Below are 15,710 nucleotides of genomic sequence, written 5' to 3'. Positions count from 1 at the left end.
TGGCGCATACGTTTTTCAAAGTCCGCCGTATTTATTATTCTGTATACAGAGCACACCTAACGTCACTTGTACGTCACACCAGGTTTCTGAGTCGACACCGGTGACATTGCCAAAACGTTCGTGCTCGTTGTGAGCAACGGTGAGCTCAACTACTGCAGCATCACTTCGTGTTGTCCAGCGTATACAGTGCTGGTCTCGAATCCGACGGCAGATTCGCATCGACGCCATGTGTGCGCTCCACTTACACCTGCCAAGGTTTTAGTACTCTTTGATCAATGATAACTCCAACTCAGCTCTCTCAAGAGTGCGGAATGTGATCACCTTGTACTGCAACACGTGCAAATGCCTACGACGCGTCCAGCAGCTAAAGTGCGGGAGTATGGGATGTCATGACACCAAATTGAACCGTCACCAAAGATCCACCATACCGGAATGGCCGCATCCTCGCAAGCGCATCGTACGACGACACAGTGCGATTATGGAACCTCGGTAACAACCAGTGCATCAGTTCGCCCCTCTATCATGTATCTGACATGCAATTTGTGTCGTTTTCGGCAGATGCGAATGCCACTAGCCACCGCCCTTGAGGACAAAAATGCGTACACTTGGGATATTTCTGCGATAGTATAGAGGTTGGCCTCGATGAACTTTTGTTGGATCAGCGCGACAAGCTGCGACAAGTCGCTACTCGCTGTACGTGACACTTTCATCGCAGATCTTATCAATCATTATCAACATATGTAGGTTGATGCTACACGACGTCCAGTCCGTCAGCGAATCAAGGTATCCAATCGGGTGCCCCAATACTATATTGCCTCTTTTCATCGCCTCCTCTGTCAACATGGAGCGTTTGCTAGAGCTTGACCGCATTATGAACTCGTTTGCTCATCATCATCATCATTCTCGTGCTGCCCCATCTACTTTTTACCTACTTCCGCTGTGAGCTTCACTTTGTGATAACCACTTAGTAAGACCAGTTAGATGAAGCTCTGACGAAACTATCCATGAGTGAATGTCAGGGTGTTCCGAGAAAAAAATAACTTGTTGGCAGGTTTCGAAACTGCGCAATTCAAGAGAAACAGATTTTGATTCTGTTATGGTAACCACTCCGAGTCAGCTAAGACCAATTAGATGAACCCCTGACGAAACCATTCATGAGTGAATATCAGGATGTTCAGGGAGAAAAATAACTTGTCGGCAGGTTTCGAACCTGCACAGTCCAAGAGAAATAGATCTGACTTCTGTTGTGGTGATTACTTTGGCCAGTACACTTCAGAGGTTGAGATGAACCTCCGAAGAGCTGTCCATGAGTGAATGTCAAGGGTGCGATAAGACATTTGTCGGCATTGAATCCGCATCACCAATATTTCTAATATGTTCTGGTGCCAGTCGGCTATGACTACTTAAGATAGACCTTGAAGGATTCATCCACGAGTGAATGTTCAGCAAGAACAAGCATGAAAACCCGCAAACAAAGTTGGGTGGTGAGACAATGTTGAATGGATATTGAAAATTCCAAAGTTTGACGCGCCCATCAGCGGCGGTCAAAATTCCCGCCTCGACTGCTACAGCCGCTATACACATAATGCAGACTTCGGCAATGAATATTCAAGCTCTGAATGACGCAGCACAATTCTGGACATTGAAATCGCTCCTCACGTCTCCTCACGTCTCCTCAAGTAAGTCAATAATGAGTGTTCAGATCAATCAAAATGGCGCCTCTATTGCCCATGAAGCAGGGAAAATAACAAACTCCAGGAACAACTACATTGACCAAGTCAGCAACGAACTATATATTGTGCCATCAGCCACAGCACCAATGCGAAAGCGGAAACACGGCTCACTGTCCAGATGTGCTCATGGACGGGCTGCCAGCCCATCGGTAAGCAGTCTTACTGGCAGACTTTCTGACCGCCGCTCTATTGATATTGCGAGGTGCAAGGGGTGAGCAACAGGGTTGAATACTGGATGCAAAGCAAGCTATTCATACTCACTTTCATTGGGGCACAGCGGTGACTGCAGCAATCATCGTTCGTATTGCAGATCTTTAAGGAAGGTTTGCACTGTGCGGCAGTGACAGACATGCATGCTGCCAAAGTAGTAATGACGACGAGGAACTTGAAGGAGAAATGCATGATATATGCAAAGTGATAAAACTTTGCAAAGGGGACTCTGAACTACTGAGGTAGACAGAGCTTGCCTTTATATCCTGAAAACATTATTGTGGGCAAAAACTTGAAGTTCTATTGATTTGGAAAATTGGTTGCGTCTGGATGGCAGAACTTCACAACGGATGGTTTAGGATGAATCTATTGGAGCCCTAGAATTAGAACCTGCGTGGATAATATATACATCTGAACCGCTGGGACTCATCGTCGGCCACATTACGCAAAAAGAATGAAAACCCGAACGTGCAGTCTATATCATTAATAATAACATATAAAAAAGGCTAGACAAGAATAACTCACTTAGTAGAGGCTTCGCGAAGAAAAGCACAAAACGACGGGGATCAGTGAAAACCTGCTTCAGTGGGATCGTCGTCGCTTGAAGTCCTCCCCTTCCTGTTGTGCTTCTCCACTGTCTTTCATCTTGAACGAAGTTGAGCCTTCGACTTCGAGCAGTGCAGCCCGAGTGTCAACGGTCCCTGGGCAACCGCTACAGTGACAAAGGCCAGAATCCACCTCTACATTGACACCCCGATCTGGTCCACTCACATCCACTGATACCCGGAATGGTGTACCAGATGAGGTTTGACTGCGAGGTTGGGCATGAACGTCCACGCCGATATGGTGAGCGGGGACGGGTTCAAGTCACATAGGATTACCAATCATTTGCCAGCGCAAAATGAAATAAAAAGACTAGTTTGACACAAGACATGCTAAAAAATTCCCAGCGTATATGGAATGTTGGCATGTATCATGAATTAGTATACGCATCGATAATGACAGACACAGATGGTGAGGTATATTGTCAGGGTACGACTCCACCAGATACCCCTACCGGGCCCCAGTTGATTTCTTCATATGTGCAAGAATCTTGTCTACTTCGGCAGTGTTCCTATCTGCGAGCTTCTGAAACTAATAGGTTGGATAAGATAAAATGATGAAGTGAGTGAAAAGCAAGTCAGACTCACTTCTTCGAGCTCAACTGAGTGCTTTTTGTAGTCGCCCTTTTTGACACTGGCCTGTTGTATTTTTCGAAGTTGCACACGTGTATCCTCTGCCATTCGCTGAGCAGTCGCAGTCAGCGCATTGCGGGCTTCAACTGTTGGCCTAAAAGAGAAATGATGAACGATCATGCCACAGGAAGACGAAGCGAGCGACCTAGGTATAGGAATCTTGATTGTCCTGGAGTCCTGTCTCTGAGGAACGATATTTGGTAGCTTTGCGGCATATAGGGCCTGTTCTACTGCTTTCAAATTCTACTGGTGCACCAATAAGTGAATGTCCCCAAGCCTGACCACGACGAGGTGCTTACATGTTCCTCAAATACCGTAATAATCAAGGTTGAGCCGTCTCGAACGCCAATGGTGGCCACTTCCTCGATTTTTACAAGGTCCTTTCCTTTGCCTGGAAGTTCTATGCGTACTGGCGAGAGAAGGGCTGGGGTGACGCGACCACTTGCACGAGTTTCTAGGCCAGCTACCTCTTTGCGGTACCATTCGACAGCGGCATTCATCTTCGCCTCAGATTTTCCATATTCCAAACGAGCAACCTCAGAAGTAAGAGCTTGTTTGGACCCCGGGACTAAGTCTGCAGTAGATTTCGCCTTGGACTTCGACGCGTAAAGCCGGATGTATGATGTTTTGAGTGACCGAGAGATGACATTGTGTGTAAAACTGCTCTGTGTCGGACTGAGAAACCGAAGGCTAGTACGAGACACAGCTCTTGACGAGCAGGAGGCAGCAAGCCGCGCAGCACTGGGTAGCGACATGATTAGTATGTAGGGTACTCTTGGAGTACTCTTAAACTTAGATCTAATTTTTTTGCCGACTTAAACTCGTACAATTTCCTTTTGAGACGAGCCGCGGCCCTCCCAGCGGCAATCACTTGTAGTGATAGCCAGCAGCTACATACTATCTAGGGCTATATAGCACACATCCGTACGACACATACTCATCAACGATATTCTAGCAAGCATGTCGATTTTCTGGACATCACCAATCAGCAGAGTTTAACCGTGGAGCACAATTGGGTCCAGTTGAATGTAAAAGATGGGGAGAAAAGCTCTTTGACACCGGTGGAATTATCAACATGATGGCAATGGCTGAGTTGAACACAGGAAACAAGTCAGTTGACACCGTCTGGGATGGCGCAGGAAATAATGGTTTACGAAAGAGGTAGGTGTGGGCGCTCAAGCTCAAGCTCAAGTCTGAAGTAGTTGTTGACCACCATGTCGCATAACCCCCAAGACCAGAATTACTACAACGGTCAACAGCATAGGCATGGTCGAGGGGAAGGGTACAATGCACTCCAGCCTCGTGCGTCTATATATCACGATATGACGCTTTCTGATTTTCTTTCGTAGACCATCGCATGCAGTTGAACAGTCATCTACAACATAGAATCAGATCTGCCGTGACGCGGAACCTCTGGTTCGAGGCCCGGGAATTATCGACCGCTAATCCCGGGAACGTACCATACCACGGATCGTGGTTGTCTACTGTGTAGGTGGACGTTCCGGCAGGCTTTGGCAGATCGGGTTTGGAGCAGAGCAGGTATAGGCCGGTGGAGTGGATCAGCGGAGCGAGGGGCAGAGTGAGAGGTAGATGTGTCATGGGGCATGGTGAAGCCCGGAGTCACGATGTACATAAATGCATGCAGCGCAGGGATCATCAGAGACAACAGCTTGGTTCTTCTTCTCCCTCTCTTGAGAGCAGTGCCGGGTAGTCCAACTGTCAGTTGTTTTTCAACTGCTTCTTGATGCATACCTAATTTATTCTTAATCAAAAGACTCAAAACCGTTGAGTATGGCAGAAGCAGCAAGGGAGCAACCAAGTCGCCTGCCAGAGTGCCCCGAAAGCCCTCTCGGAAGCTGGTTATCTCCGCTTTTCTTTCATACTGTACTTCACTTCTTTGCCAGGAACGTCCGGGAACTCCACCGAGCGATGTGCCCCAATCAGTTGTGAGACTCGTCCTTTCCTCATGTCAAGATCCTTGACGCTCGTCTCGTCTCCAAGCAGCAGCACAGAAACAGAAGCTCGGCGATATATGTCACTGGTCAGTATAGTTTGTCGTATTTTTATTCTTGCAAATCTGACACTGGTGCAGGGAAACGATTTCTGGGCTGATGCCAACCCTCCGCCTAGTCGCACAATTCCTCCTGCGAGCCCGTCATCTCCCTTTTCATTGAGATAGTTTGCTCTTCTCGCTGCGTTTCAGCACTTGACATGCGAAGACGCTACAATCAAAACTCCAGCCCCAGCGTCGGAATTTCAGCTTGCTTCCTGTAGGAAACTCTATACGCACCGTCGGTGTAGCTCCCGGTCGCAAGAAAAGGGGTTGTCTCGCTCGCCATTTCCCCCTCTGATATCAGTATTGAAATAAATACGTTTGCAGAGATTTTCATTGCCCCTCCTACCGCGGCAGAGGTAGCTGCAGTTTTACAACGTGCAAGTGGCAACGAGACCTGCAGTTCAGCGCAACTAGGTCAACTTGCGCCCAGGATACGAGTGTCTCAAGGACGATCGACAGAACCACAAGGAGCAAGTGGTAGAACGGGAGAGAGAAGTCTCCTGTGAAGTTGGGTGCTGTGGGTTGTTCTTTAGTTGTGGTCATCCCACTTCGCATCAGTCATGAAGTCGCCTACTGAATGCGTCTCGCACCAACATGAGTCAGGCCTCAGAGACAACCATTGCTGGTGGGAAGTTAACGGAAACAGAATGTTAAATTGTGTTCTTCTAGAATACCCGGGGCCATACCCGTGCAGTGTTACAAGTAGGCCACTTACCGATGATGGCATATAACCCAGTAACAACGTCTCAAACACGGACACATCTGTCAGTGTGCGTACGGGATAACTTCGACCACCTTCTTCGCTGATTTGGGACTGAAATCGAGCAAGAACTGAACCCTACACCGTACCTCGCTCCGGGTAAAATTCCAACATATACTGTAGGGAACATTCATAACTTAGAACGGATTGCATAGAAAGGAATGTATTAGCCTTAAGACACAACATTGTAAAGTGCTTTCAGATAAGTGATAAACGAGATATAAACGAGTGGAAGGGTGCCGAGTCCAGACATAAACGAGCGAATAACCAAAAGAAAAAACATCATCAAGAGAGAAATAAAAAAAGCGACAAGATCATTTCCAAAGGGCGTCTCTGCATCAATTCAGGACACATACATCCCTCAGTCCACCCATTTTGGGCCCTCACGGGTCCGGTATACATGGTATACTCGTCCGCGGTATCTGCTGAGACGTATAAAACTCCCAACGATTGGTGGTGAATAGGTGGGGGAAGCTGGTATTGAGTAGGTTGTGGTTGGTATTGGTACGATGTACCAGGGAGCGGGGGCCTGCAGTATCGTGGTTGATAATTTGGATCGTTTTATGTGCTACACATCTCCGCAGGACAACGTATCTCCACTAGCCTGGAAAGTAATGGACGTCATAGCTATTCCCTCGTCGGCCCTGGCCACGATCTTAGCGTGATGTTCTCGAACGCTGAGGATCAGACGCGGTCCCAGCACAAACATTTGCAACATCTGGGCAATTGAAAGAATGCCAGTGTAAGTAGCACCTCCCATGGACGACGAGTCCTGCAGAGAAATGATGAGAGAGTGGTCAGCTACAGATGCTAGTCACAGGTCTACACACCATAATATTTGGAGACAGTGAACCAAGCATAAAGCAAGCCACAATAGCAAAGCTAACAAACGTGGATCTTCAGTAAAACAAGATAATAGATTCCAAATCACCGAACTCACGCTAGAAAGTAAAATGCGTGACTCTCTATTAATATCGTAAGACAGTCCCCAATGGTCGATCCTGTCGGCGATTGTCGCAGTTCGCGGAAGTACTTTATAACAATCCAGACTGTAAGAAACAAGGCGAGGATCTCCCATACAGCGGTAGATATCACACTCTCGTAAGCCAGATATATCATGCGCGGGTCAAACTTGGCAGTGCAGGTATGGTAGCCGGAAAGGATGTCCTCCTCTGATAAATGACCGTGAGTTTTGCACGATTTCATCAATTATTAAAGCTTACGCCCTGAAGCACCCAGGTTTCCATTTACAATCAGCACTCCGGAGATGAGCGTGGAGGCCAACAAGACTACAACAAGAAATACGAGCAACTTTTTGGATCCCTGATACATGGCATATATCCGAGCAATCATGATGGCTTGAATGATATTTCAGTCAAAGTCAATATCAGCAAGGCACCGCGGATAAGCTCACCGCCTAGCATGGCATTGACGGTGATAGGAGTCCATGCCTGTATGAACCAAATGATAGTGCCTGAAACCCGGTTACTTGGATATAGAATAAATGCTTCAAAATGAACTCACAGCTGTTGAAGTCGTTATCTTGAAGACATAAGCCGGTCGAGAATGTCACTCACTCCTATACAGGATCATTGTTAGTAGTTGAATGGGAATGGCAGGCATCGGTACAGAATACCCACTACATCGGTAATCGAGACAAGGAGATTCGCTGCATGCCGCCAGTCAGAAGGAGCAGACGCATTTGAGGACACATACACAGAATGTTCATGCTGGTTGCAAGATTAGCACATTGCAGTATTATATAGATATCCTTGTGAACGTACATAGAAAATAGTATTCCAATGTAGCGCACCTAGCATATGTTGAAGTCAGCACAACATGCCAACTGCGCTCATAGCAGTCACGTACACAAATATAAAGAACGGTCATGAAGGACCAACGCCGGCTCTGCTCCGAGTCAATTGTATCATCATCCTGTTTAGTTCTGATATAGGACTTTGCTCACTAAGATCAGTTCGAACTGTTAAAGCATTCTTAGTGAGATACGCAGGTCATGACATCAACTTACCTCTTGTCCGAATGTCGATGCTTAAATAATATATACATATCAATGATCCCTCGGTTGAACGTATTGTCTCGCTCACCCCAGTCGTATACCACCGCAGTAGAGCCTGCAGCTGCGAAGTGATAGTCAAAGATATTGAGATAGAGTCACCATTGGCATCCCAATTACTCTCTACACACCTACAAGATAGTTGCAAAGACGAGAAAAACTGATGAGCGGCCACCAAGCAGGATCATCTGAAACTATGGTCATATCGGGATGGGGCGTATTTAAGTGCGTGCAGATATACCGCTGTCCATCATGATCGCTTTTATAGCACTGGGTGTCCGCCGTTGACGGTTGCTCGAACCACAATCTTATATCCGTACTATTCCGTAGGCACGATAATGCGGAATAGAAAGTTATTTCGGACTTCGAAAAAACTTTTGCGAAAGTAATCTGTACTTACTTACATTATGAAAGATGGTCTGCACCGGCGCCAGAAACTTTGTATTTTAAATAGCCGTAAGTACTTTACTCATTTCGGGTGAAGGCAGAGCTAGGCAGAGATACAGGAAGGGTGATATTAATAGAGAATGGTCACTTCAATGTGCAGCACGTTCTGAATCTGAATCTCATCTTACATAATCCCCTGTTATCAGTCGGACCTCTAATACAACTCAATGTTGCAGCCATCCGAGTCATCGAGCGATATATAATGGCTTCAACATATCCTCACTCCCCGTATGTTTCTTCAGTTTTGTCAGTTCGATCTTCTCGTCATGTTAGCTTATCCACACATCCTCACTTCCCCCATGTTTACTCCTTAATTAGGCCTTCTGGGCAAGTCTTTTCTTCACCCTTCTTCCTATTCGTCCTCAAGTTCCCAAAATAGCTCTAACGGCTGAATTACATTTTAGCAGCGGCCTGACACAGAACAAGACTCGGATAAGTGATGTGCAAAGATATGTAACAATAGTGACTAGTGACTCGTTGCACTTGCGGGTCTTTCGCATAAGTATAAATAATAAGGATCAAAAATCGACAGAAACAGAGAAAGATTGTGCATAGAAAGGGTACAGGGAAGCGAGGAACTCGGAGAAGCCTGAGACGGGTTTGATCGAAAGGAACCAGTGGCCGCGAGAACCAGCGTGGGCACTCGTGGACATAAGGCGTACACAATTCTTAAGTGGCAAAACTCTAAGCTATGTACAAGACCAACCATCGCCCAATGCGCTCGCAACCAGTGATTTTGAAAGCAGGGAACCCCATGTGTGAATCGTGACTGTACTGGCTGATCATGCAGAGCCAAGGGCTCCTGATTTTACACAACACCATACTCCGTTTGCACTGACATCACCGTCTCGCACCAGTGTCGATATCACGATCTAATAATAGGAACGTATTACATTGATAAAAGAGTGTATTAGCCTTTAGCTGTAGACAAAACATCGCAAAGTGCTTTTAGATAAGTGATAAACGAAATATAAACGAGTGGAAGGGTGTCGAGTCCAGACATAGTTGAACGAGCGAAAAAACATCATCAAGAAAGAAAGAAAAAGTAACACAGAATGATTCTCAAGTCTCGAGATTATGCAAAACTAATGACGCCTATATTCATACCCTGGCATCTCCGAAGGGCGTCTCTGCATCAATTCAGGACACATACATCCCTCAGTCCACCCATTTTGGGCCCTCGCGGGTCCGGTATACATGGTATACTGGTCCGCGGTATCTGCTGAGCCGTATAAAACTCCCAACGATTGGTTGTGGGTAGGTGGGGGAGGCTGGTATCGAGTAGGTTGTGGTTGGTATTGGTACGATGTGCCAGGGAGCGGGGGTTGTGCCGGAGGCTGCGACCCTGTTGCGGAGGAGGCACCATGACCGCGCGGCACAGGAACATACCCATGTTGTTTCTTGCGGTGCCTCGTGAGTTGGGAAGGGTCGTGTGTCTTGTAGTCACAATCATCTTGAGGACAGATGTAGTGTTTCTCGCCCGAACTAAAATGAGATAAAATAAAATTCTTCATTACGTGGAATCCATGACGGTGATGATTGAGCACGTACTGCCTAGCAGTATGGATGTCGTAGCTGCATTTTTTCTTTGTCACAAAGCCACACTCGGGCCACGTGCAGAAGTATCCCCTGCGTGAGCGAATATAAGTGAGGTGAGCTGTATACCGTAGAGGAGAAACACGTACTTCATTGTATGTGTGATCTCATGGTTCTTCAGCTCGGTGAAATTGGCAAAATTTTGGTTGCAGCCAGTAGAACAAACGTAGACCTAAATATTTCAGGAGGGTCTTCAAGTGTGTGATGAAGCATGCGCGCGATTGGGCTTACCTTAGGCATGATTGGTTATAGAAGAGTATGAGTGGGGATACTACTTGATTCTGTGTGAGGTGAATGTGTGATTCAACTTGGGGTGATGATGATGCTAGGGTAGGTATTGGGGTAGGTATATATACGATTCCCGGTGGTGGTCGTGCCATTGTGGTTTGTGGTGGACAGACACATGCGGAGTTGCGCTTCTCGGTGGACAAACGCTTGTGGAGTTCGTACAGGGACGCTTTGTGGAGGTTACTAGTATTACAAGTGGATGTGGGCCATGTGACGCGAGAGTCCATTGTCCTTGAAGCAACCACATCCGTTTGGATGCTTCATTATCTGTTACAACATTGAGTCAGCACCAGGATAATTATTTGCCAGAGATATGTACATCGATGGAGGTCAGCTCGATGTGGATAGTTGAGCAAAGACTGACATGGAATTGCGTGACACTGAGGCCCGACAGGGCTTTGGAGGTCTTTGTCGTTGTGACCGGCCTGGGCCCTACATCAGGCAGTCACTCGACCAATCCCTTCAGTCGGTGCATTGCATGTCCAAGCGTAGCGTTTTGAGGGTTCCACCCTTGTAGACACGACCAGGTGAGAATTGTCAATTTCAGTGGTGAGATGGTCGAAGAAATGAGATCGGACGCGCGATTGATAGAGTCCGTGCATATCAGTGTATTTTTGTCTATTGCTACTAATGCTAGACAGTACGTCGACGTAATGTTGGAGCAAAGAGGGGACTTGTCGAGGTCTGCGGTTGACATTTATGTATGAATGTAAGTACAAGTGAATATCAGGAACGTACCTTACTAGCAAGTTCCAACGTCCAAGTATGTCGGAGGTGTGCGTTCTTGCTGAGCCATGCAATTACTTGAGGGACACCTTGCATGACAGATGAGTGCAAACATTGAATTAGGAGTAATCACATACTCATTTGACGCAAGCTTCATGCGTCATCACGACTCTGCAACCACAAAATTTGCAAGCAGATTAAACTGCCCAGCAACCAATGCACTCGTCTTCTCAGAGAGTGCATGATGGCACATTTGACATCAGGTGTAGCCTCGATATAATGGTAGCTAGAATCATTTTTGCCGTAGCTGAGAAATATAGTCAAAAAGAGTTGAAAATGCTCACAATACTTTTTTCCGACTTCTGCCATTCTGCCCCCGATGCCAAATGTTGGCAAGAACAAGGCATGTCGTGTACGTGTATTACCTTGCTTACAACAGAGGTCAAGACCTCCAGCACCGCTCGGCAAAGTATTTTCTGCTCGTATGTAAGGTCAAGCACCGTGCCATCACGTGTTTGCTAACGCCTGCTACACCCAACCCTGCAGTCTCTCTCCGCCTACCACACCTAATTTCTAACTCGTACCCTCCGATCCCTCCCGCGTTATGTGTCAGGCCTAACCGCAACAACATTATGGAGACATAAGAAATGTTCTAAGTTCGTCCAGCTTCGACAAAGGATCCCAAAACAGACGACACGTCGAAGTCATCATTAGTTACCGTTCGCGAGTGCAAGCAGATTGTCCTGTAGTAGTGTAAGGCTGACTATGAGTTCGAAGGGGAAAGTGAACGAAACGACCTAGTTGCGAGATGTATAGTTAGATAGCGAGATGATAACAAGACGAGACGTTTTGAGGCGGAGACTTTTGTCAACATGGAGCGTTCGGACGTGTTTTGGAGTGGGGAATTAGCACATGAGATTCTCTTGGATTTCGCTATTCCTGGATTCCGCTGCTCAATAAGGACTGTACATCAAGTACTCGCGAAACGGTAAGGGTCCTCGGGTATAGCTAGGCCGAACGATTATGTGAAAACGGAGGAAGTGGCGTTGGACCTGACAGGGTAGCGTCAAGTATAGACCCCAATAACAGGTACGAATGACATCACAGGCGGCTTGGAAGTCGTTCCTGTAGACATTAATGTGCAGTGATCGTCGAGCAAATAATGGCTTCAGTTATATTAATATGTCTGCTAAATATGATGACTCCTTCATCGCAGCCAAAGTTATGTTGTTCGGTGTACCTGGGTGCAACGAGCCAAAATTTACGAGATCGACGGAGTGTTGGCCAGGTCTGGTTCCCCTCTCCCAGGGGGTGAGAAGATGGTCGACAGGCAACCAGAACGTTCAACGCAGATTTGCACGATAAGAATCCGAAATTCTGAATACAAGCCAAGATGTTCGAATGTGAGTGCTACACGGCATATGCGTACCTGATACCTGTCTGTCGATACTGCCTTCGCGTAGTCCCACTGACCAACTGTTGTAGGACACCGCTTGTGTACGACTTGGACTGGACTAAAAAACTTTTTGTGCGACTTCTCGTACCACCCGCGTGCAGATATCGAGAGTCTATTACACCGCAACCTGAGGCAACTCAAAATAAGGATTACCAAGCGTTTGACGCCGGAACTTGCCGTTTCGACACTTACCGCAACTACCACTTCAACCTCCAGCACGGTCCCTGACAAGCCAATTCCCTCGTCATTAATTCATTGCCGACCCTCAGCGCTCAGCTCTCTTTTCTCATCACTGTCAACCCATTATCAGTTTGCCGCTCCCGAATCTGTCAAAACCACTATGCGACTCTCGTTATTTTGTCAATACCATACCCGCTCATACCGCCATTCACCTAATCTTTCGTACCCTCTTTCTCTCCATCCTATCCTGTCAGGCGCGACGCCACTCCTTTCTTCCTCCATCGTCACATAATCGTTTGGCCCAGCTGTACTCAACCCTTACCGTTTCGAAAAGTATAAGTAGCGCATGTACAGTCCGTACCAAAGTAATAATATTCACCATCAGCCGCATTTCGATTATCAATATCTCTCGTCTCAGCTGCGCCACATTCCTTATCACAGTATATTCATATTCGAGCCTCTAACTGTACAGCGCACTTATATCCTACAAGTGGTCTCCACACCCCTTCGCATCCACAAGACCTTACAGGTTCTTACACTATCGTAAAGAATCTCCGATAAGATGTTCTAAATTGATTTGTGCCAGTCTTTCGAGTGACGGAACACAGTTGCATCAGTATAACAAGCGGGGGAGAGTAGCATTTGCCTGCTCTCCAGTCTCAATCAGCATGTCAATCCTCACAACCACGAAGCTTGCAGATGAGCTCTTCTTGCGACCCATCGTAATATCGATGAATAGCTTCGCCCTGTCAACCCTGATGTCCTATGTCATGTCCGCCAACGGATGTATTGACTGGAGACCAGTACGCTCATTAATTTAATAATAAATAATGTCGCTGATGCATTTGTCTTCGTAGATCACCATATGTGTCACGTCGGATATCCTTGCCATGGGTGCTGACCATCTTAAGGATAAAGAGGAGGAATTTTCGTCGGACCGCAATAACGTCAACGACCCACGCCTCGCCTCTTGGTTTATATATGCACGAACCTTCCTCGCCGCCAGCGCTGTACTCCTTGCATTGGCGCTATCTCAGTGTCCAATTTCAACACTCCTCACCACAGCAGTGTTCGTCGCTCCCGCCTTACTCTGGACTACTCCGATCAGCTTCAAGAAGTTTGCGCTGATCTCGAGGCGTCTTCTCGGAAAATTTAGCGGAGACAAGCATCAGCCTTCTACATCTGCGCCTGTCCTTGTTATCAAACGCATTCCTGGCATGAAAGCCATCTTTAATGGCATCATTCGAGGGTACGTTTGCATGTCTGCCTTGAACGATCCACGTGTAAACTAATGCTCTTCAGATGTGGCATCTATGCTGTGGTCCTCTCCGTGTTGTCGGGATCAGGCAATCTGACTAACACGCTGCCATCTCCATGGAGTGTTGTTCAACTAATAGTCTGGTCGACCGTCAACCGCTCATGTCACGCAGCAAGTAGACAATATATGATAACATGTTTTGACCCTGACCATGTCTACAGATCATGACTGATGTCCGTGATTTCGAAGACGATATGAAGGCCGGCGTCCCCACTATCCCTGTCCTTCTCGGTTCCATACTCAAGACGAAGGTCATATTGACGACTTGTCATATGCTGGTTATGTTTGCCTTCATCGAAAACCCATACATTATGGGAAGCTGTATATTTGCCGCAGCTCTGGTGTGGATTCTTGGCAAAAATTCACCGAAAAAGGCGTTCTTGTTTAGCTCTCATTCGCAGTCCTTGTTTATCATCTGGTATTTGTTGGCAAGGAAGTATCTTCAGTTATATTAAGATGCAACTGACTATCGAAGAATATATTTGTAGTCAGTTTTGTAGATTATATCTTTGTCGTCGTCTCACTATATTTATTGTGTTAAGTTACCTACCTATCATAAGCGCAATTTCCTAGCTGTGATAAACCAAGTTCTCCATAAAATGCAATACCACTGATGGCGCTGCTTCACCTGAAAATCGTACTGTCACGCGTTACCGCCTTGCAATATCTTTCGGAATCCACCACCAACGAAAAAAAATGAGTCATAAACCTGATGGGCCTTGTATGACAACTGAGCTCCTACTCACGTCTTCGACTGAACCAGTTGCGTCTGTGTTCACCGACACAACTCCCTGGTCTTGACCTGTTCCACTGGCATGCACCCCTCGCAAGCCACAAGGAGCCCAGAAGCCACGACGGAAGCGCACCTTTTGACGAGAGTGCTGCTGTGAGACAATGAAAAAAACGGACCACAAGTTGCTATCGAATAAGTGGACGATGACAACGAATCTAACAATTCTCCTCACTTGCAACTAGTCTTCAGTGATCCAAGAAAAGTCAGAAAGATAATGTGCAGGCATGAAGTAGGCTTACAGACATCAAGCCAAAGCTTGACTAGCTGTTCGAGTTTTTAGCTGGCCCAGGCACGCGCTGGACTATGAACAACTAGATATTCGACCTTTTTTTGACTGAAAGACGACACTTTCAGTCCTAACGCTTGTCACGATCGATATATCGAGAAGGTTTGTCTAGAAAGTGTCAACACTACCCTGGAATATTCCAAGCATTTGCGCTCAGTATGCCCGTTCGCAGCTTCACCAACAGGACAAGCAGCGGCCCTAGGAGCAGGCGTATTGAGGTCCTACTAAGGTTTACAACAACACTGAGACACGCCCCAGATTCACCTGCAAGAGTACTAGTCAAGTTTAAGCGATCTACGATAATTGAAACTCAAAACGTAGTATACAGCAATTGCAGAAATCCAAGCACCGGTCAATATCGGAGCAAGGTGAGAAGTTCGCAACGCGAACATTGCAATCAGATTGAGGTGCCTCGTCGCTGTTCACGTTTGCGTTGGTGAGCGCCAGAAGTTCTTAGAGGTACCGTCACTAGGTTCCTATTAGTCGCCGGTACATGTGCATTGTGTTGCATATGAAACTTCAGTACAAGTTTTTGAAAAACGGGACTTCTGC

At 46.7% G+C, this 15,710-nt stretch overlaps 3 protein-coding genes across 3 annotated transcripts; 1 reads left to right on the top strand and 2 right to left on the bottom strand.

The window, feature by feature from the left end:
* Window positions 1-2,767: 2,767 nt before the first annotated feature.
* On the bottom strand, window positions 2,768-3,969 carry DFJ58DRAFT_791490 (ribosome recycling factor domain-containing protein). Its single transcript, XM_041390312.1, has 4 exons — window positions 3,478-3,969; window positions 3,324-3,421; window positions 3,134-3,272; window positions 2,768-3,077 (listed from the first exon to the last, which is right to left on the bottom strand). Exons 1-4 carry the CDS (start codon window positions 3,931-3,933, stop codon window positions 2,997-2,999), a joined length of 774 nt encoding a protein of 257 aa, XP_041243340.1. The 5' UTR covers window positions 3,934-3,969; the 3' UTR covers window positions 2,768-2,996.
* A 5,704-nt stretch (window positions 3,970-9,673) lies between these two features.
* On the bottom strand, window positions 9,674-10,473 carry DFJ58DRAFT_914417 (uncharacterized protein; the record flags this gene model as incomplete). Its single annotated transcript, XM_041395386.1, has 5 exons — window positions 10,343-10,473; window positions 10,201-10,283; window positions 10,067-10,144; window positions 9,905-10,000; window positions 9,674-9,860 (listed from the first exon to the last, which is right to left on the bottom strand). Exons 1-5 carry the CDS (start codon window positions 10,349-10,351, stop codon window positions 9,674-9,676), a joined length of 453 nt encoding a protein of 150 aa, XP_041243339.1. The 5' UTR covers window positions 10,352-10,473.
* A 2,956-nt stretch (window positions 10,474-13,429) lies between these two features.
* Window positions 13,430-14,534, top strand: DFJ58DRAFT_728615 (uncharacterized protein; the record flags this gene model as incomplete). Its single annotated transcript, XM_041385610.1, has 4 exons — window positions 13,430-13,564; window positions 13,619-14,010; window positions 14,064-14,169; window positions 14,241-14,534. The coding sequence occupies 4 exons, from the start codon at window positions 13,430-13,432 to the stop codon at window positions 14,532-14,534; spliced, it is 927 nt and encodes a 308-aa protein (XP_041243338.1).
* Window positions 14,535-15,710: the final 1,176 nt, after the last annotated feature.

The sequence above is a fragment of the Suillus subalutaceus genome (genome assembly GCF_016647625.1).
Source record: "Suillus subalutaceus strain FC151 chromosome Unknown DFJ58scaffold_61, whole genome shotgun sequence".
NCBI classification, from domain to species: Eukaryota; Fungi; Basidiomycota; class Agaricomycetes; order Boletales; family Suillaceae; genus Suillus; species Suillus subalutaceus.
Note: the sequence above shows the minus strand (reverse complement) of the source record. Positions and strands in the feature narration are given on the sequence as shown.

Bases quoted from the DNA above. Each gene is read 5' to 3' on its own strand.
- DFJ58DRAFT_791490 (XM_041390312.1), bottom strand. From the start codon at position 3,933: ATGTCGCTACCCAGTGCTGCGCGGCTTGCTGCCTCCTGCTCGTCAAGA. The intron at 3,273-3,323 runs GTCGCTCGCTTC...TTTCTCTTTTAG, and splicing joins ATCAAGATTCCTATACCTAG to GCCAACAGTTGAAGCCCGCA. The intron at 3,078-3,133 runs GTGAGTCTGACT...CCAACCTATTAG, and splicing joins ACTCAGTTGAGCTCGAAGAA to TTTCAGAAGCTCGCAGATAG.